Raw genomic sequence first — 21,176 nt, 5'->3', positions numbered from 1 at the left:
GTCCTCCTTTTTCTGTAGTCCACAATCATCTCCTTTGTCTTGATCATGTTGAGGGAGAGCTTGTTGTCCTGGCACCACATTGCCAGGTCTCTTACCTCCTCCCTATAGGCTGTCTCATTGTTGTCAGTGATCAGGCCTACCTCTGGTGTGTCGTCGGCAAACTTAGTGATGGTGTTGGAGTCATGTCTTAACCCAAAATAGGTTTACTCCAAAATCGGCATTGTTTTAAAAATGGAATGTAGGCAAAGAAATGAGAACCCACAAGTAATCCACAAGTAAAACGTACACAGTTTCACAGAAATGCTCAGATGAAGGTAAATGTTTGAAATTGGCAGAATTATGGCTGATTTAAGATGAACACTTAAACCATGTTACTTTATTTGTGACATAGGCACTTACTATAGTCATTTATTCAGTAACGTTACACAGCCTTGTAGTCTACCTTTTTTGGTATTTTGTACCAGTTTACATCTTTTGAGAAAGGCGTGGTCTTCAGGCTACAGAAGATGGCAAAACATGTATTAATAATGATAATTGATTGGGCTTACATAGCACTTATCTAGACACCCAAAGCTCTTCACAGCTTAAGGGGGAACACACCATCCTAACCTTATTGTATTGTCCCATCCACCTCCCTCTTTGGAGGACAAGTATTTGTTTATTTATTTTTTACAGATATTTTGTTTAATAGACATTATTCATACACTTAACATACACGTTACTGATAGGAATACAGTTTGATAAGCACAGTACACCTACAACACAGTACACCTACAATGGTACTCATCATGACGTGCTCTGGAAATAAGTGCCGTTGGATCTTTAGTGACCACATAGTTAGGCCACCCGTTTAAAGTCCCACTTTCTTCAATTTCATTGAGAAACGTGCCATCACTGTGCCTTCCTCAGGGTGAGGCATCACAGTGATGCCGAAACGTTGGTAAATACCCATTAAATTGCTGGGAGATTACACATGGAGTGTGCGACATTCATTATTTTGACAGTTAGTACAGTATTAAAAGGACGTTTTTTGTAAAAGTGTATGGTATAAATTACAATGATCTGTCTTTGAACTTACTGCCATTTCAGCAGCAGTTTTCTCTTTGGCTTTTGTTCGTCCGTCTTTCCCCTGGTGCCATTCAGACGTCTTTGTGCCCACATCTTGAAACGGAACACCTTTGAATGGGAGACTTTTACACACCCAACTCAGGGTTTTTTTTTCCTGCCAAAGGCTGTGCATCTGTCTGGTCGGGATTGAGTAGTTTGGCCTTCTGACTTTGTGTTTGTGGTAACTATATTATTGTTTCGAATATAATGGACAGGATTGATCAGAACATGGCTTCAGTTTTCACTAGTTATCACAGCCACAAATTCTAAATTATTATGATTTTTTTTGTGGTCGACTGGTGTTCTATAAATACATTTTTAAATTGTATTCACAGGAATGTCCCTGTATTGATGTGTAATATTGTTATTATTGTTGCAATAAAAAAAAAAAAGTAAGATGGCGGAAGTGGACGCTGAGTTCGAATCAAGCAGCGCGTCGATCAAAGTTGGTGAAGATGAACGTTCTGAATGGATAACAGTAGTGTCGAACTGGAACAGAAAGGAAATGGTCTAAAATTGGAGTGGAGGACACGTGTGTGGATGATATTGAATCGTTTCTTGTTGGGATGCGTTTGTTAAGTAAGGATGTATATGTGGGAGACCCGTTTGAGGTGTAACAAATTGTGAAGTAGGCCTATGAGTGACCAAGAGTGGTCTTATTATGATTATCTGTATTTATGAAGAACAGAGGAAGATTGCAGTGGGCCTCAAATGAATCCGGGCAACATACATTTTGTGCTTTAAACTTCGGGTGAAGACAGATGTTCAGGTTGAATACCTGAAGAGAATTCCTGCTGTGGTTGGTGCCCAGCGTCTGACCCGCTGGGTGAATGGAGAAAACGAAAAAGGTCTATCGGTACTGTTGTTTTGTGATAAAGAACACCTACCTATGCATGTGAAGCTTGGTTATGTAAGATGTGCTGTAAGAGCTTTCATCCCCAAACCACTGCAGTCTAAGAATTGTAAAGGATTTGGCCATGTTTCAACGGTGTGTAGAAGGATGGTGTTGCAATTGTGGTGGGGATCATGATCCCGAGTGCCCTGCATACAGGGTGAAGGAGATCGAGGTTGCAAAAGTTATCAATCTCCTATGAGGAGGTAATTAAAATACTTGAGAACAGTTGATGCTCCTGGAGATATGATAGTGGAAGCACCACAGCCTGTAGTAAATGTGTGCTGCCAGTCAAAAGATGCTGTGTGTGGAAAAAAGGTGGATTTTGTGGCGTTCATTGCCACAGTTATAAACTATGCTGCTCAAATCTCAAAGAAGTCTAAGAAACTGGACATTATTGTGGCTGCTGCAGAAACGTTTGTTGGACTTAACGATTTTACCTCTATTATATTTTTTATGTTTGGTAGTTTGTTACACTTTTGGGGAATTATGTTTCCATCCCGCACAGTAGGTGGCGGGATACAGATTAAATTGTACATTCGCCAATATACCATAGAAGAAGATTATTTATATGCGTGTGTGTGTGGGTTGAAGATGGCCGCCGCTAACATGGCGAAAGAAGGTTTTGAAACCCAGTTCGCCTCTGTTATGGAGAAGGTGCTGAAGACGGCAGTCATGGAGACAACGCAACTTTTCGAAACAACTATTGAGGAGCTGCGATTCGAAATATGCAGAATAAAAGAAGAGAACGAGGACCTCAAATCGAGGCTTCGATCCCCTGAAAATGTGAAGAAATCGACGGGTGAAAGTGAAAGACAAACCGCAGAGCCTGGACCGAGTCAAAGAACATCACGTATCGGCAAACGTGACATTGGTGTCCAATGTGGTGAGTAGAAACCGGGTTATTTGTTCCCTCCAAACAGTTTGTTTTGAGTTTAAAATTAGTAGATATTGTACAAATTCAGGTAGGTCCCTCCCGTTTCGTTTGCTCCCTTTCAAGAAACGTTTTGCAACAGAATCGGTGGAATGAATACACCTTTGGACAAGCTAGCTAAGCTACGTTCAAGTGATCACACATCCTGATAACTAGCTATTCAGCTGAGCATATGAAGGCTCAAAGTTGAGAATATTTAACAAAACTGCTTCATGTGCCTATGTTTAATTTGTATAGAGTACAATATTAAACAGAACATGTTTGAGAGGTGTAGCCTATATTATGCATTCATAAATTACTGATAACCTTAATAATGCTAGTCACTTTACAACACAGGATGTTGTCATGTCATCACCTGGTTTGTCATCTTCACCTCTACATTTCCTCATCTCCTAACCACTGTCTCTCCTAATCTGGTATTTCCAGTTCTGACAGTGCAAGCTTTGCCTCTGTCTGTGGAACAGCACCTGCGCGAGGAGGACCTGCACCGCGGGGCCTACGACAAGGAGGACAACCCACAGATGGCCTTTGTACTGATAAAACAGGAGGTGGACTGGGTAAGACGAGGCTTCAAGCCTGAGTCCCAGATCTGTGGGTGCTGTCTTGCCAATTAATCTACCTCTATACTCAACCTGTTGTCAACCCCAGTGAAAAGAAAAACCTTAACACTGCTCTCCCTAGAATCACTTGTGTATTTAAGCGTACATATTGACCTCACAGCCTTCATCAGAGTTTTTGTTGACCCTATTGTGGTTGTCTTTCCCCATTCACCCCCCCCCCCCCCCCCCCCCCCCCCAGGAGGCAGACTATTCTGATGACTACTCCCCCGGGTACATACTGCTAAAGCAGGAGGGGGGAGAGCCCCCGACTCTGGTCCGCAGACAACCTCTCAGAGAGTTACCAGGCAGAGGTAGGAACTAGGGAGACATGCATCTTATTACAATGTATTAAACAGTATTGGGTTGAGAACCAGGCTCTAATAATATCTATAATAATCTCTCCACTGTTATTCTGTCTTTTTTTCTTTCTGTTTCTCCCTTACAACTTTCTCCATCCTGTCAATCTCCCTCCCTCTGTAGCCCTGGTCCCACCTGGAGCCGTCAGGGCCCTGGTCAACCGTTACACCCAGGAAAGGCCTCCCACCACCCAGCCTACCTCAGCAGAGGCCCCCCTCCAGGGAGAACCAGACACCCAGGAGACCCCCGAGGCTCTCAGCCCATCCCAGCCCAGGACCAGAGAGTTTACCAGTGGCAGTGCAGGCCAGGCCCCTGGAGCAGAACAGCAGTCACTTGTAATACCAGCAGCAGAGTCTCCAACATTACACCTGACAGCATCTTCTCAATCAGCAGCCACTATCCAGTCTACAACAACTGTCCTGTCTACTGTAATGGCCCAGTCCACGGTAACTACTCTGTCAAAAGAAACTGTCCAAACGACCACGGCGGTCCAGTCGACTGTTGCGGTGAAGTCGACAGCAGCATCGTCAGAGCGCCCGCCACCTGTCATCTCCGGGTTACCCAGAACCCCTCTTCAGAATACACAGCCCAGCCCCGTACCCCCTCGTCCATCCCCATCTCCTCGACCATCACCAGCACAGTCCCACACAGACGTTCTACCTGTAGCTCGTCCAATAGCAGTGCCCTCAACACAACCAGCTAGGCCTACAGCTGTACCTGATGGACCACCGGCCGCACCACCAACACAAGCGCTACCGCCTACAGTTTTGGAGAAGTCGGATGTTGCCACGGCAACTCCGCCAACACCGGTCCAGTCCGCTCAGTTGCTAACTTTGTCTGAAGAACTTGCAGGCCCCTCTGAGAAGCAGGTGTCCTTGGTCACTGAGCATGTGCAACCGTCCCCCACTCTGCCATCACCGAAGTCCCCTGTTGTCCTAGAGAGGACGTCTGATGAAGCCCCTGTACAGCTGTCAGCCCCTGCTGTAACCACACCCTCTGGCCCCTGTCAGATGTTTATGACACAGTTTTCAGCTCAGTTGTCAGTAGCACCCTTAGTACGCTCCCCACCTAGGGTGGAGGAAAAAGAGGAGGAGGAAGATGAGGGGGAGAGGCTTTCCCCCCTCTCTGCCACGTCTATGGAAGCTGTGATGACCAGGTCTGTTGCTACGGAGACGACCCCCGTCGGTGAGAAAAAGGAGGAGATTGTTGTCCATTTAGGCGGCAAGCGAAAGTCAAGTCGACGTGAAGCGCTCCTCTCCGGTCTCCGCCTCCGCTTAAGGCCCCGCCCCCAGGACAGCACGCCATCTCCAGTGGTTGCTAAGAAACCCAGAGGAGAGAGAACCGCCCCTCTAGACCACGACTACTCAAAGGTGATGGAGGACGGAGAAGAAAAGTCCAGGGAATCACACGTTGACCAGGATGTAGTAGAGGACACAGCTAACGGTGAGATGGCTGACGACAAGTCTAGTGGACAAGGAAGTAGTAACCACATCATCAGTGAGGAAGAGGGAGGAGCTAACACTGATGTGACCTCTCTGACCAGACAATCACCTATTGGTGGAGGTGTTGGTGTGTCCAAATCCAAGAAGAGAAGCATGACCTGGGTGCAGGCTCAGAGAGGTTTGGCCCTAGCCCAGGCTAAGAGGAGTAGGTCGAAAGTCACTAAGACCTCACAGCAAGGTCAGAGGTCAGAGCTTAGAGGTCTGGTCACACAGACATCGTTTCTGCCTTCCACTCCACAGCGCCGCCGGTCGTACAGCCCCAGCCCTCATGCTGCGTCTACCTCAAGCCTCAGCCCACGCCGCACCAGCCCGCGTTGCACCAGCCCTCACGGTACCCCCAGTCCACACCAGGCTACGGGGGCGAATGTGAACCCTTCTCCTACCACCCCTCCTCACCCACAGCCTCACCAGTTCAAGGTAATTTCTGCCACCCCTCGTCGTGGCAGACCTCGCTCGGCGGCCGCGGCGTTATTGAATTTGAAACGTTCTCCCTCCACCCCTCAACCTATCCCCTTCATTGTCACCGTCAGCCCTCACTCCGGATTCAAAAAGTCCCCCCCATGCACGCTGACATTCCAGCAGGCGCAGCGGTATCGCAAGTCACAACCGATGTGGTCGCCGCCAGGACCGTTCCAGCTCCAACAGTCTCCCAAGTCTCCACAGAAACGTTTTACCAAGAACCAGTGTGCAGACTGTGGTCGCGTACTGAGCAGCGCCGCTGCTTTAGAGAGCCACGCCTCCCTCCACACGGGGAAGCGCCCGTTCGCCTGCTCTGCCTGCGGCAAGGACTTCCCTAACCTCAAGGGCCTCAACCGCCACGCCCGCGTCCACGGTGAACAGCGTGGCCACCAGTGTCCGAAGTGCGACAAGACCTTTGTCTACCGCTTCGGCCTGACCAAGCACGAGCAAATGGTCCACAGCGGCGTGCGCCCGTTCATCTGCCCGATCTGTGACAAACGCTTCGTCATTCGGCGCGACATGGAGACGCATCTCCGCGTTCACACTGGAGAGAAACCATTTGCCTGCTCCCTCTGTGTGAAGCGGTTCAAGAGGCGTGTGGAGCTGAATGTTCACCTGAGGTGGCACAACGGGGAGAAGAGACACTGGTGCTCGTACTGCGGGAAGGGCTTTCTGGATTACAATAATCTGAAGAGGCACAAATTTGTCCACACTGGGGAGAAACCTTACACCTGCTCTGAGTGTGGCAAGCACTTCAAACAGACTGGCCATCTGAAGAAACACCTGAAGACAATACACAAAGACAGATAGAGAGGACAGGGGACGAGCCTTTAATGGCACCCTATTCCCTATATAGTGCACTACTTTGGACTAGAAATATAGCACTATATAGGGAATAGGGTGCCAGATGGTGATGAGGGAATAGTTCTGTTTGCTGTGAATTTGCTTTTGTTTGGAAGAATCATGCTGCGAGAGAATGTAGCAAACTGTTAAAGAAAAATGTTGAATTTGAATTGAGTTGATTAATTTAATTAAAACTAATTCTGGTTGTCATTTGTTTTTCATTCTATTTATTAGGAAAGTTAGAATCCTAAAACCAAATTTACATTTAGGTGTACTGTGTTCATGTCACACATCATGCTTTAAAAAAAAAAAATGTTCTGCGGGTTTGAAGTTGTTGCTTTAAAATGTGTTTATTCCGTTTTATTTGTACTTAAATCTGGTCTGGCAAAGGAAGTTTCACTTGAACAACCGTCGAAGTCGTAATGTTTCTTGTGGAGGGGGTTGTTACATTTCACTACTGACCTTATACATTTCCTCCAAAACATGACAACAAATCCATTTGACAATTACAAACTTATTAATGCGGATAATGTCGCTAGTTTTATCATATAGCCAATGTTAAGCAAACAAGCTAATTGTATTATTAGTAAAGTTAGCTAGCAATCAAGCTAGCTAAAATCTTATTGGTTGAAGAATTGGTCAGACTTGAATATGGGGCATTCATGTGCTTGTGGGAAGTTGTAAGTCTGCCATGATCGTGTTTAAGTGCTTTTGAAATGTTTGGTAGGTTGGTATGATCATTATGACAGACGATTCCTAGACCGTCTAATCTAAGGCAAACTTTTCCCTCTCAGCCTTAAGTGTCCCGCTTGCATCGCCTCATTCGGTAACTGTTGAGGTGGCGCAATCGGATAAGACGCTTGAGGAGGGTGGTCACATGTGTTTGAGAATTCCCGAGTTCAAAACCGGTATGGGCCGAATCAGGAGGATGTGGTACTCGCTTAGCAAGCAGCGTGACGTCCTTTACACTATGGCAAAAAACAAAACGTGACGACAGTTTGGGAAATCCTGATATAAAAGGCATACATTCTTATTCAAAACATGGTTAGGTTTCCAACAGATTATATTTTCAATGTCCTTATTAATAAACAATTGATCATATTTTTTTTTTCTCAATGTCAAATAAAAATCGAGACCAAGGGATCCAAAATATTTTCACTCAGGGGGCCCCCCCTTCCAGCATTGGGGAACTCGTACCACATGTTAGGTTCTAATTCTTTGAGTTAATGACTCCATGGACACTAGGAAAGCTTATCCAAATTTAATTCTTCCCAAAGGGTCGATAGAGCTGCATTCAGACAAACAACATTTCACACAAGTACTGACAACCCTTTCTCCTAGGCGGAGTCTCTTCAACTCAAGGCTGTCATGGTGATTGATAGACAGTCTCTTCTCCCAGAGGATCCCTGATGGCTAACAATAACATATCCTGACATAATGTAAACGTTATACATTACCCTCTCTCCCTCAGTGACATTGTTAGGTTCTAAGATCTCTACCCGTCTCCCCTACACATTCCAAAGCCATCTGGCTCATACAGACCATTAACTTCTGAAGTAAAAACCAGTCCCTCACCGTTAGATACTATTCTTCTGAGTATAACCATGTTCAAAGTTTAACCCAGAATCTAACACGTCTATTTCTATTGGCACTGGCACTGTTCATGACACAAACTGTTCACGCCGCTCTTGGTGGAGAGAATGCTGCTGGGTTTAAAGCTTATTTCCTGCAATTCTACACATTTTGTCATGGGATGCAAAGGAAATGTTGCTGTTTTAAAGCTCCTTTTCTTGCAATTCTATACATTTGGCCATGTCTAATGTGTATTTATGTGTTATTTGACTTACAAACTTGTCAAGATCTACGGGCTAAATAACCTATACTGAACAAGAATGTAAATACATGTAGAGTTGATCTCATGTTTCTTGAGCTGAAATAAAAGATCCCAGAAATGTTCCATTCACACAAAAAGCTTACTTCTCTCAAATGTTGTATACAAATTTGTTTACATCCCTGTTAGTGAGCATTTCTCTTTTGCCAAGATAATCCATCCACCTGACAGGTGTCCCATATCAAGAAGCTGATTAAACAGCATGATCATTACACAGGTGAACCTTGAGCTGGGGACAATAAAAGGCCTCTAAAATGTGCAGTTTTGTCACACAATGCCACAGATGTCTCAGATTTTGAGAGAGCGTGTAATTGGCATGCTGACTGCAGGAATGTCCACCAGAGCTGTTGCCAGATAATTGAATGTTAATTTCTCTACCATAAGCTGCCTCCAACATACTTGTCAATAGTTTGGCAGTACATCCAACTAGCTTCACAAGCGCAAGTGTAACCATGCCAGCCCAAGACCTCAACATCCGGCTTCTTCACCTGCGGGGATTGTCTGAGACCAGCCACCCAGACAGCTGTTGAAACTGAGGAGTATTTATGTCTGTAATAAAGCTCTTTTGTGGGGAGAAACTCATTCTGTTTGGCTGGGCCTGGCTCCCAGTGGATGGGCCTATGCCCTCCCAGGCCAACCCATGGCTGCTCCCCTGCCCAGTCATGTGAAATCCATAGAATAGGGCCTAATGAATTTATTTCAATTGACTGATTTCCTTATATGAACTATAACTCAGTAAAATTGTTGCATGTTGTTTATATTTTTGTAAGATATAAATTTAAAAAACGTTAGTTGACATGGGCTCGTTGATCTGGACATTTCTGACAAGTTATAAATAGCTCTCTAAGGTGTGCAATGACTAACATGACGAGAGGAACTGATGATGTACTACCCAATTTCGAAATTACACCTTGTGCATTCCACTATTACAACTTTCAGAGCTGGACTGAGTATATACAGGGCCTTCGGAAAGGATTCATACCCCTTGACTTTTTCAAATTTGTTACGTTACAGCCTTGATTAAATAAATTAAAATCCACAGCAATCTACACAGAATACCCCATAATGACAAACCGAAAACAGGTTTTTAGAAATTTGTGCGAATGTATAAAAAAAATGTATTCAGACCATTTGCTATGAGACTCGAAATTGAGCTCAGGTGCATCCTGTTTCCATTGATCATCCTTGAGATGTTTCTACAACTTGATTGGATTCCACCCGTGGTAAATTCAATTGATTGGACATGATTTGGAAAAGGCACACACCTGTCAACATAAGGTCCCACAGTTGACAGTGCATGTCAGAGCAAAAACCAACCCATGGAGGTCAAAGGAATTGTCCGTAGAGCGCCGAGACAGGATTGTGTCAAGGCACAGATCTTGGGAAGGGTAGCAAAACATTTCTGCAGCATTGAAGGTCCACAAGTACACAGTGGCCCCCATCATTCTTCCTAGTGCTGGCCGCCCGGCCAAACTGAGCAATCGGGTGAGAAGGGCCTTGGTCAGGGAGATGACCAAGAACCTGATGGTCACTCTGACAGAGCTCCGGAGTTCCTCTGTAGAGATGGGAGAACATTCCAGAAGGGCAGCCATCTCTGCAGCACTCCACCAATAGGCCTTTATGGTAGTGGCCATACAGAAGCCTTTCCTCAGTAAAAGGCACGACAGCCCGCTTGGAGTTTGCCAAAAGGCACCTAAAGACTCTCAGACCATGAGAAACAATATTATCTGATCTAATGAAACCAAGATTGAACTCTGGTCTGAATGCCAGATCACTGTAGCTGTACACAGCCAATCTGTAAATAGCACACCCAACTACCTCATCCCCATATTATTTATCCTCTTGCTCTTTTGCAACCCAGTATCTCTACTTGCACATCATCATCGGCACATCTATCACTCCAGTGTTAATGCTAAATTGTAATAATTTCACCTCTATGGCCTATTTATTGCCTTTACCTCCCTACTCTTCTAAATGTGCACACGCTGTATACAGATTTTTCTATTGTGTTATTGACTGTACGTCTGTTTATGTGTAACTTTGTGTTGTTGTTTTTGTTGCACTGCTTTGCTTTATCTTGGCCAGGTCGCAGTTGTAAGTGAGAACTTATTCTCAACTGGCCTGCCTGGTTAAATAAAGGTGAAATAAAGAAATAAAAAGCCTAGCTTCACATCTCACCTGCCACCACCCATACGGTGAAGAATTGTGGTGGAAGCATCATGCTGTGGGGATGTTGTTCAGGATCGAGGAAAGATGAACGGAGCAAAGTACATAGCAATCCTTAATGTAAACCTGCTCCCGAGCGCTCAGGACCTCAGACTGGTGGCAAAGTTTCACCTTCCAACAGGACAACGACCCGAAGCACACAGCCAAGACAAGACTTGAACCTGATCAAACATCTCTGGAGAGATCTGAAAATAGCTGTGCAGCAACACTCCCCATCATTATGGGGTATTGTGTGTAGATTGATGAGGGGAAAAAAACAATCAATTTTGCAAGGCTGTAAGTAACAAAATGTGGAAAAAGTCATGAGGTCTGAATACTTTCCGAAGGCACTGTATGTATGTATATACACACACTACCGGTCAAGAGTTTTAGAACACCTACACATCAAGGGGTTTTATTTCTACTCTTTTTCTACATTGTGGAATAATAGTGAATACATTATAATTAGGAAATAACACATGGAATCATGTAATAACCCCCAAAAATTGTTAAACCAAATCAAAATATATTTTATACTTGAGATTGTTTAAATAGCCACCCTTTGCCTTGATTACAGCTTTGCACACTCTTGGCATTCTCTGAACCAGCTTCACCTGGAATGCTTTTCCAACAGTCTTGAAGGAGTTCCCACATATGCTGAGCACTTGTTGGCTGCTTTTCCTTCACTCTGCGGTCCATCTCATCCCAAACCATCTCAATTGGGTTGAGCTCAGGTGTTTGTGGAGGCCAGGCCATCTGATGCAGCACTCCATTACTCTCCTTCTTGGTCAAATAACTCTTACACAGCCTGGAGGTGTGTTAGGTCATTGTCCTGTTGAAAAACAAATGATAGTCCCAGTAAGCGCAAACCAGATGGGATGGCATATCACTGCAGAATGTGGTGGTAGCCATGCTGGTTAAGTGTGCCTTGAATTCAAAATAAATCACATACAGTGTCACCAGCAAAGCACCACCACACCATCACACTACTTCCTTCATGCTTCACCGTGGGACCCACATCTCAAATTTGGAATCGTCAGACTAAAGGACAGATTTACACCGGTCTAATGTCCAATCCATCGAATGTCATCGACCAGGTAACTCTGGGTCTTCCTTTTCTGTGGCGGACTTCATGAGATTCAGTTTCATCATAGCGATTGATGGTTTTGCCACTAAACTTGAAGAAACTTGAAAAATGTATATGAAAAAATAAATCATTATATTTTGATTTGTTTAACACTTTTTTGGTTACAACATGATTCCATATGTGTTATTTCATAGTTTCGATTGTCTTCACTATTATTCTACAATGTAGAACATTTTAAAAATATAGAAGAATCCTTGAATGAGTAGGTGTGTCCAAACTTTTGAATGGACTGTAAGTATATATATATATATTTTAAAGAAATTGGAGGAACCCATGCCTCACAGTGTTGAAATCACTGTTCTAGGCCACCGCTCAGGCCAGGAAATCCGGCCTGTGTTTGTGCTGGTGTAACTTTAGATGGGCCAGTCGTTTGAAGCAGAGTCCACACACAGCACAGCAGTACGGTCTCTCCCCAGTGTGTGTGCGCTGGTGTACCTTCAAAATGTCCACCCGCGTGAAGCTCTTGTCACACATAGTGCAGCGGTGGGGTTTCTCCTGCGTGTGAATGCGCTGATGCAGCTTGAGGTTCCAGAGCCGACTGAACTTGTTCCCACAGATGGAGCAGCAGTAGGGCTTGTCTGTGGTCTGGCTGCACTTGTGCCTCTTCAAGTCGGAGAAGGAGGTGAAGCCCTTGGAGCAGTGGCTGCAGAGGTGAAGTCCCTCTGCCTGGTGGACCCGCTGGTGGACCTTGAGGTTGCAGGCCTGGGTGAAGGTCTTACCGCACTGGGTGCAGGAGTATGGAGGCCCAGACCCTGAACTCAACCCTCTCCCCGTTTTGTGTGTCTGCTTGTGGTCCTTGAGGGAACCAGCGTCTGGGAAGCTCATGGTACATTGATTGCAGGCATGACGCCTCCCCCCTCCTCCTGTTACCTGCTCTTGTGAACGATCTCTGAGGTTTAGAGAGTGTCCAAAATCGTCAGCGGCATCATACGGGCTCTCTCTGTTGTTGTTGTGGGCTGAGCTTCCAGAGTGGATGGCTCGGTGGCTGGCTCTGTTACCCAACTCTGGGACACCGTGTTCAGGGTACAAGACACTGGAGTCCTGCAGGTACCCCTCCTCGTTTATCAACAGGCAGTTCAGGTCTCCCACCTCCGGGTGGGGAGATGGCGTTGGCGACTCCACCTGCTCCCTCAGGATCCGATGGGGGCCAGGCATGTGGGAGCGATGGTCGCCCCCCTTAAACCCCCCCAGGTTCACTTGGTAGTGACCCACAGCTCCGTAGCTCAGCTCCCCCAGACGAGACGGAGAACCAGGAAGCCTATCCAGCCCTTCCATGTCTAGAAGATGGTCGCCACTACCGCCACTGCAGTAACCAGACTTATCAAAGTCACCCCCTAGTTCCTCCATGCTGTAGTGGGGGCGGTAGAGAGGGTCGGTGGGGTCCCCTGAGTCTCCCTCGGGGCCTGGTGGTTCAGGCCTCTGGTCTAGACTGGATCTCCACTCATCTTGGCACTGATGTAGATCCTGCTGAATAAAACTCTTACTGGGCCCAGAGACGTCTGAACCATCAGCCTCTGAAGAACATAGAGTACATGTGGCATTAGAAGCATTAATATTTAAGACATTAGAATTACTAGAAACATTTAAGACAGGGGTGTTAAACTCATTCCATAGAGGGCCTAGTGTCTGCTGTTTTTTTTTAATGTCCCTTTCCATTAAGACCTAGACAACCAGGTGAGGGGAGTTCCTTAATAAATAGTGGCCTTAATTCATCAATCAAGTACAAGGAAGGAGCGAAACCCACAGACACTCTGTGGAAAGAGTTTGACACGTGATTTAAGGCATTGGCAAGAGTAGAAACAGTAGTAGAGTAACTGTAATGTTAAATGTGTACTTACAGTTTCATGTTGACATGTGTATTAATGAATACATTTGAAATGACACAGCATATTATAAGTTACTCTTATTATCATAAAGGTTGGCTATTGTCTTATGTTTGTTGTAAACTCCTGACTCACCATCCAGGCAGAACTCCCATCTCTCCTGTAGCTCAGTGTTGTGGAGAGCCTCCTCTTTCAGCAGACTGTCCAGCTTCTGACCTCCGACCTCTGTGGACTGGAAGAGGAAATGAATGAGTTGATTCTGACTAAATGATGGATAAACGGACAGTGATTGAATAGCCATGATGGTTCTCTACTCAGAATTCTCCTCTGGGACCCCCAGACATCTCACAACTTTGCTGCAGCCCAGAACTGGAACAGTTCAAATATGAGGAGAGGTTTTAAAAAGGCTGCCCAATTCTTCATCACAGACTATCTGTTCTAATATGTCCTTTAAAATAACATTTCTAACTGAACTTTCTGTAGCACTGCACCCGTCACAGGTGTTTAATTCCCCTAGATACAAGAGGTTCTCCTAGGGCTGGTGGCCTCAGCCTCCATGTGTTTAGTCAGTCCCCTACCTACCTCAGAGATTCTCCTAGGGCTGGTGGCTTCAGCCTCCTCCAGATCATTTAAGGCTGTTTCCCTGGCCACACCCCCACAGCTGCTCCACTCCTCCCCTGATACCTTCTCCTGCTTCAGGCCACGCCCCCTCTCCACACCTGGCCACAGGTAAACAAAGAGAACGTTTCATTTGGAGTAAAAGGTAAGTAACATTGTGGATAATGGAGTCACCTCACATCAGATGAAGGAAAGGAAACATCTTATTAAGATGCCACCACCACCCATGACTGACTCCTTTCTTAAACCAATACTGTCTGGTCAGTGATCACCAAAGTATAAAAGGTACACATTACAGCAGCCCCACTTCAGTGATTCCTCCGTATATATATATATATATATATATAAAACCAGTCAAAAGTTTGGACAAACATACTCATTCCAGTTGAGGTCGGTTTTCAATTAACAGGTGTGCCTTATTAAAAGTTAATTTGTGGAATTTATTTTCTTCTTAATGCATTTGAGCCTGTCAGTTGTGTTGTGAAAAGGTAGGGGAGGTATGCAAAAGACAGCCCTATTTGGTGAAAGACCAAGTCCATATTATGGCAAGAACAGCTCAAATAAGCAAAGAGAAATGACAGTCAATTATTACTTTAAGACATGAAGGTCAGTCAATCCAGGAAATGTCAAGGACTTGTCATGTTTCTTCAAGTGCAGTCGCAAAGCGCAGAGTTGCCTCTACTGCATGGGATACGTTCATTAGAGTTACCAGCCTCAGAAATTGCAGCCCAAATAAATGCTTCACATAGTTCATGTAACAGACTCATCTCAAAATCAACAGTTTAGAGGAGACTGCGTGAATCAGGTCTTCATGGTCAAATTACTGCAAAGAAACCATTTCTCAAGGACACCAATAATAAGAAGAGACTTGCTTGGGCCAAGACACATGTGCAATGGACATTAGACTGGTGGAAATCGTTCCTTTGGTCTTATGAGTCCAAATTTGAGACTTTTGGTTACAACTACTGTGTCTTTGTGAGACGCAGAGTAGGTGATCGGATGATCTCCGCATTTGTGGTTCCGACTGAGAAGCATGAAGGAGGTGTAACGGTGCTTTGCTGGTGACACCGTATGTGATTTATGTAGAATTCAAGGCACACTTAATCAGCATGGCTAACACAGCATTCTGCAGCCATATGCCATCCCATCTGGTTTGCGCTTAGTGGGACTATCATTTGTTTTTCAACAGGACAATGACCTAACACACCTCCAGGCTGTGGAAGAGTTATTTGACCAAGAAGGAGAGTAATGGAGTGCTGCACCTGGCCTCCACAAACACCTGAGCTCAACCCAATAGAGATGGTTTGGGATGAGTTGAACCACAGAGTGAAGGAAAAGCAGCCGACAAGTGCTCAGCATTTGTGGAAACTCCTTCAAGAATGTTGGAAAGCTTTCCTGGTGAAGCTGGTTGAGAGAATGCCAAGCGAAGGCAAAGCTGTTAATTAAAAGCGGCTAGTTTGAAGAATCTAAAATGTACAATAAGTTAAGATTTGTTTAACACATTTTGGGTTACTACATGATTCCATGTGTTATTTCATTGTTTTGATGTCACTATTATTCTACAATGTAGAAAATAATAAAAAATAAAGAAAAACCCTAGAATGAGTAGGTGTGTCCAAACTTTTGACTGGTACTGTGTCGTTAGATGTCTCTCTTCTCACCTGTCTGTGAAGTTCCTAATCTTATCTCATGACCTTCCTTGCCAGCTCTCCCACAGTCCCCACACTTCCCCCTCTGGTCTCCCTCTCTGTTCTCCGACCACTGCAGCCGCTTCTTCAGTGACTCGACCTGCTCCCGGTTCCGGAACACCTCCTCCAGGAAACTATCCTCCACCAGCCTGGTGATCTCGTATATGGCTGACTTAAGGACCGTCTCCATGACCCCGGAGAGCTGCGACTGGAAGGTTATGATGGCTGCGGACATCATGGCAAAGTGTCTATGAGCAGCTAGCTACAGTTAAGAGATAGTAACTTTTAGCTACTTTTGTTCAGGTTGGTCAGTTTTACGATTCCGTATATCAAAAGGAAAAATCGCTAAAATTAGCTGCAAAGATACAGGTAACTAAACCACTTTTGTCTGTGTTAGCATGCTAGCAAACGTTACTGTTGGATGTTGTGGTCTCTACCTAATGCTTTTTAAAAAAAAATATAATTTCGAGATATAAGATATCTAGCTGTATATCTGTATATGTATTTACAGTATATGAGGCTATTCGCATAAATACAAATACCAGAGGTATTGAGAGAAAGCAAGGCTATGGTAGTTGGCTCGGCACTTACTTTGCTAGCCAGTCAACACAATAAGCATCCACCCCCCAAAAATGTACTTCCGGAAACAAACTAACGGGTCGGGTAGTGGGACATTCTACGTTGGAACGTTACCTTATTCGAGTTAAAAAGACGACCTTCATTTATTGTGTCAATTGACAGGAAATGTACACGGGAAGCAATTTATCTCCGCCATCACTCAATGCGTCACACAAAGCACTGTGCGCCGAGTCCATAAAAGAAGAAGAAGTCATATCACCAACATAGGCCAATTCTGATCAACCCTGTAATTGCTCGGAGGAAATATGAATATATTGTAGATTCATATGAAAGTGTGGGTTGAAGAGAACCGCTGCCAACGAAAAAAGTAATATCAACAACTAAATGCATGAATTTGGTGCACTTTAAGATGAACATTGAGAGATAAAATATTTTTCAGGTAACTAACTTGCATCTTCCCACCTGCAAAGCAGACATTGCAAGTATTCAAGTACAATTACTACTGTGGGTCTCTCTACTCTGGAACAGTCTCCTCTGGAACACATACAGTACCAGTCAAAAGTTTAGACACACCGACTCATTCAAGTGTTTTTTCTTTATTTTTACTATTTTCTACATTGTAGAATGATAGTGAAGACATCATAACTATGAAATAACACACGTGGAATCATTTAGTAACCCAAAAAGTGTTTTAAAAAATCTAAATGTATTTTATATTTGAGATTATTCAATGTAGCCACCCTTTGCCTTGATGACAGCTTTGCACACTGTTGGCATTCTCACAACCAACTACACGAGGTAGTCATCTGGAATGCATTTTAATTAACAGGTGTGCCTTCTTAAAAGTTAATATGTGGAATTCCTTTCCTTAATGCTATTCCTTTCCTTAATCCTATTTGGTAAAAGACCAACTCCATATTATGTCAAGAACAGCTCAAATAAGCAAAGAGAAATGACAGTCCAGCAATACTTTAAGACAAGAAGGTCAGTCAATCTGGAAAATGTCAAGAACTTTGAAAGTTTCTTCAAGTGCAGTCGCAAAACCATAAAGCGCTATGATGAAACTGGCTCTCATTGGTAACGCCACAGGAAAGGAAGACCCAGAGTTACCTCTGCTGCAGAGGACAAGTTCATTAGAGTTACCAGCCTCAGATATTGCAGCCCAAATAAATGCTTCACAGAGTTCAAGTAACAGACACATCTCAACATCAACTGTTTAGAGGAGACGGTGTGAATCAGGCCTTCATGGTCGAGTTGCTGCAAAGAAACCACTAGTAAAGGACACCAATAAGAAGAGACTTGCTTGGGCCAAGAAACACGAGCAATGGACATTAGACTGGTGGAAATCTGTCCTTTGGTCTGATGAGTTCAAATGTGAGATTTTTTGGTTCCAACTGCCATCTGTCATTGTGAGACGCAGAGTAGGTGAACAGATGATCTCTGCATGTGTGATTCCCACCGTGACACATTGAGGAGGAGGTGTGATGGTGTGGAGGTGCTTTGCTGGTGACACTGTCAATTATTTATTTAGAATTCAAGGCACACTTAACAAGCATGGCTACCACCACATTCTGCAGCGATATGCCATCCCATCTGGTTTGTACTTAGTGCGACTATCATTTGTTTTTCAACAAGACAGTGACCCAACACACCTCCAGGCTGTGTAAGAGCTATTTGTCCAAGATGGTGAGTGATGGAGTGCTGCATCAGAAGACCTGGCCTCCACAGTCATCAGAAAATAGTAAAAACAAAGAAAAAACCCTGAATGAGTAGGTGTGTTCAAACTTTTGACCGGTACTGTATATCTAGTGTATTGACAAAAACCACTCAACAACTTCAACCATAGACTCTGACATGTGCAATAAGCCAAACTGATTAAAGAATCCCACAGTACCATCACTTTCTCTGTGTCATCTGTTGGTATCTCTTGTCTGCCCTCTTCTGTTGCTGTCTCTTAGTATTCTATGTTTCTATCTCTTAGTATTCTATGTTACTGTCTCTTAGTATTCTCAAATCAAATCAATTTTTTTTGTCACGTGCACCGAATACAACAACCTTACAGTGAAATGCTTACTTACAGGCTCTAACCAACAGTGCAAAAAAGATATTAGGGGAACAATAGGTAAGTAAATAAATAAAAACAACAGGAAAAAGACAGTGAAAAATAACTGGTGAGGCTAAATACAGTAGTGAGGCTATATACAGTAGCGAGGCTATATACAGTAGCGAGGCTATATACAGTAGCGAGGCTATATACAGTAGCGAGGCTATAACAGTAGCGAGGCTATATACAGGCACTGGTTAGTCGGGCTGATTGAGGTAATATGTACATGTGGATATGGTTAACGTGACTATGCATAAATTATAAACAGGGAGTAGCAGTAGCATAAAAGAGGGTGGTGGGACACAATGCAGATAGCCCAGTTAGCCAATGTGCGGGGGCACTGGTTGGTTGGGCCAATTGAGGTAGTATGTACATGAATGTATAGTTAAAGTGACTATACATATATGATAAACAGAGAGTAGCAGCAGCGTAAAAGGGGGGTTGGGGGGGGGGGGCACACTGCAAATAGTCCGGGTAACCATTTGGTTACCTGTTCAGGAGTCTTATGGCTTGGGAGTAAAAACTTTTGAGAAGCCTTTTTGTCCTAGACTTGGCACTCCGGTACGGCTCGCCATGCGGTAGTAGAGAGAACAGTCTATGACTGGGGTGGCTGGGGCCTTTGACAGTTTTTACGGCCTTCCTCTGAAAAAAAGTAGTAGAGTGTAATTCGCATAGCAAGTTAAAGTTAGTTAATTTGTCATATACATCTCATATACATGGAATACTCAGTGCAATGAAATGCTTACTTGCAGGTTAACCTCTCAACAATGCAACAACAATAGAACAAGTATGTAGCTAATTGAATAAAAAGACTAATAGAAATTAAAGCTTAATGAAATATATATGTATATATATATTTTTTTTTTACAAATAGTTACATATGGAATGTATGGAAATAACAGACATGAGCCAGACATGTTTGCTTGTAGAATGGAAAAGGTAATAAGACTACGATTCATTTAATTTAGTCAGTTCTACCACCTCAACATTGCTAATTTTGAACAGGGTGAATTAGAATGTTTCAGTAAAGTTCAGCTTCTGTCCACAGGGGAGCACTGTGTCACATTTCACAACCTGTGATCGAACCCGGGTCTGTAGAGACGCCTTAGACCACTGTGCCACTCGGGAGGCCCCAATGTCTATTATTTAACATTACTATTAAAATAGTACTCACTCAAATGGGTAATCGTTAACAGGTTGCTAGCTGTCTCATAAAGCCATCATCGAAAACCACGTATTTTCATCTTCTCTGTTTTGGTAACATCCTGTTGTTTGACTGACGTTTCGCAACGGAACCTTGAACCACAAGGGGGCGTTGTGTTTTCACTCCGTTGTAAACGAGGCGTAACTGCTGCGGCTCTTTGACTTTCTGGCTGTTCTGCCCTCTCCACCTCAATCACTAATGCCTCAACCTGTTCCCTTTTTTTTGCCCCTCTTTCAGAAGAAGTTCTGAATATCCATATTTTCTCGGTGCCATGCTGCAGATTCTGCCTGAGTGATGACATTGACATCTAACTGGTGCTTTAGGGGTGGGGTCAAGGGATGTGAGCTGCACTGTGAAATCTCTACCAATCACAGCAGGCACTGTGTCACTCCAGGGACTTTCTTGCAGTGCTTGCACCATTTCTGCCTTCCACCCCACTGCGCCCCTGGTCGTACAGCCCCAGCCTTCACGTTGCTTCCACTTCAAGCCACAGCTCATGCCACTGCTGCCGATGCCGCATCAGCCCTCGCCAGGCTATGGGGGTAAACATGAACCCTTCTCCTGCCACCCATCCTCACCCACAGCCTCACCTGTTCAAGGTCACTTTCACCAACCCTTGTCCAGGTAGACCATCGCCCTGTAGCAGTCACATCCGTCATCATGAAGTGCTTGGAGACTAGTCAAGTACCATATCACCTCCACCCTACCTGACACCCTAGACCCACTCCTATTTGTTTACCGCCCCAATAGGTCCACAGACGATGCAATCACACTGCACACTACCCTAACCCATCTGGACAAGAGGAATACCTATGTAAGAATGCTGTTCATCGACTACAGCTCAGCATTTAACACCATAGTACCCTCCAAACTCGTCATTAAGCTCGAGACCCTGGGACTCGACCCCGCCCTGTGCAACTGGGTCCTGGAATTCCTGACAGGCCGCCCCCAGGTGGTGAGGGTAGGTAACAACATCCACACCCCGCTGATCCTCAACACAGGGGCCCCACAAGGGTGCGTTCTCAGCCCTCTCCTGTACTCCCTGTTCACCCATGATTGTAGTTTGCAGACGACACTACAGTGGTAGGCTTGATTACCAACAACGACGAGACGGCCTACAGGGAGGAGGTGAGGGTCCTCGGAGTGTGGTGTCAGGAAAATGATTGTGGACTTCAGGAAACAGCAGAGGGAGCATCCCCCTATCCACATCGACGGGACAGTAGT

At 44.7% G+C, this 21,176-nt stretch overlaps 2 protein-coding genes across 2 annotated transcripts; one reads left to right on the top strand and one right to left on the bottom strand.

Moving 5' to 3' along the window:
- Positions 1-2,440: 2,440 nt before the first annotated feature.
- On the top strand, positions 2,441-6,903 carry LOC110497227 (uncharacterized). The gene is made up of 4 exons (XM_021573227.3): positions 2,441-2,885; positions 3,360-3,490; positions 3,732-3,843; positions 4,013-6,903. The coding sequence occupies exons 1-4, from the start codon at positions 2,456-2,458 to the stop codon at positions 6,658-6,660; spliced, it is 3,321 nt and encodes a 1,106-aa protein (XP_021428902.3). The 5' UTR covers positions 2,441-2,455; the 3' UTR covers positions 6,661-6,903.
- A 1,036-nt stretch (positions 6,904-7,939) lies between these two features.
- LOC110497238 (uncharacterized) lies at positions 7,940-16,693 on the bottom strand. Its single transcript, XM_090187979.1, has 4 exons — positions 16,039-16,693; positions 14,342-14,478; positions 13,895-13,991; positions 7,940-13,450 (listed from the first exon to the last, which is right to left on the bottom strand). Exons 1-4 carry the CDS (start codon positions 16,301-16,303, stop codon positions 12,249-12,251), a joined length of 1,701 nt encoding a protein of 566 aa, XP_090044105.1. The 5' UTR covers positions 16,304-16,693; the 3' UTR covers positions 7,940-12,248.
- Between the last annotated feature and the right edge of the window lie 4,483 nt (positions 16,694-21,176).

This window comes from Oncorhynchus mykiss, chromosome 10, assembly GCF_057628025.1.
Source record: "Oncorhynchus mykiss isolate SJ-2025 chromosome 10, ASM5762802v1, whole genome shotgun sequence".
Taxonomy (NCBI): Eukaryota; Metazoa; Chordata; class Actinopteri; order Salmoniformes; family Salmonidae; genus Oncorhynchus; species Oncorhynchus mykiss.
Note: the sequence above shows the minus strand (reverse complement) of the source record. Positions and strands in the feature narration are given on the sequence as shown.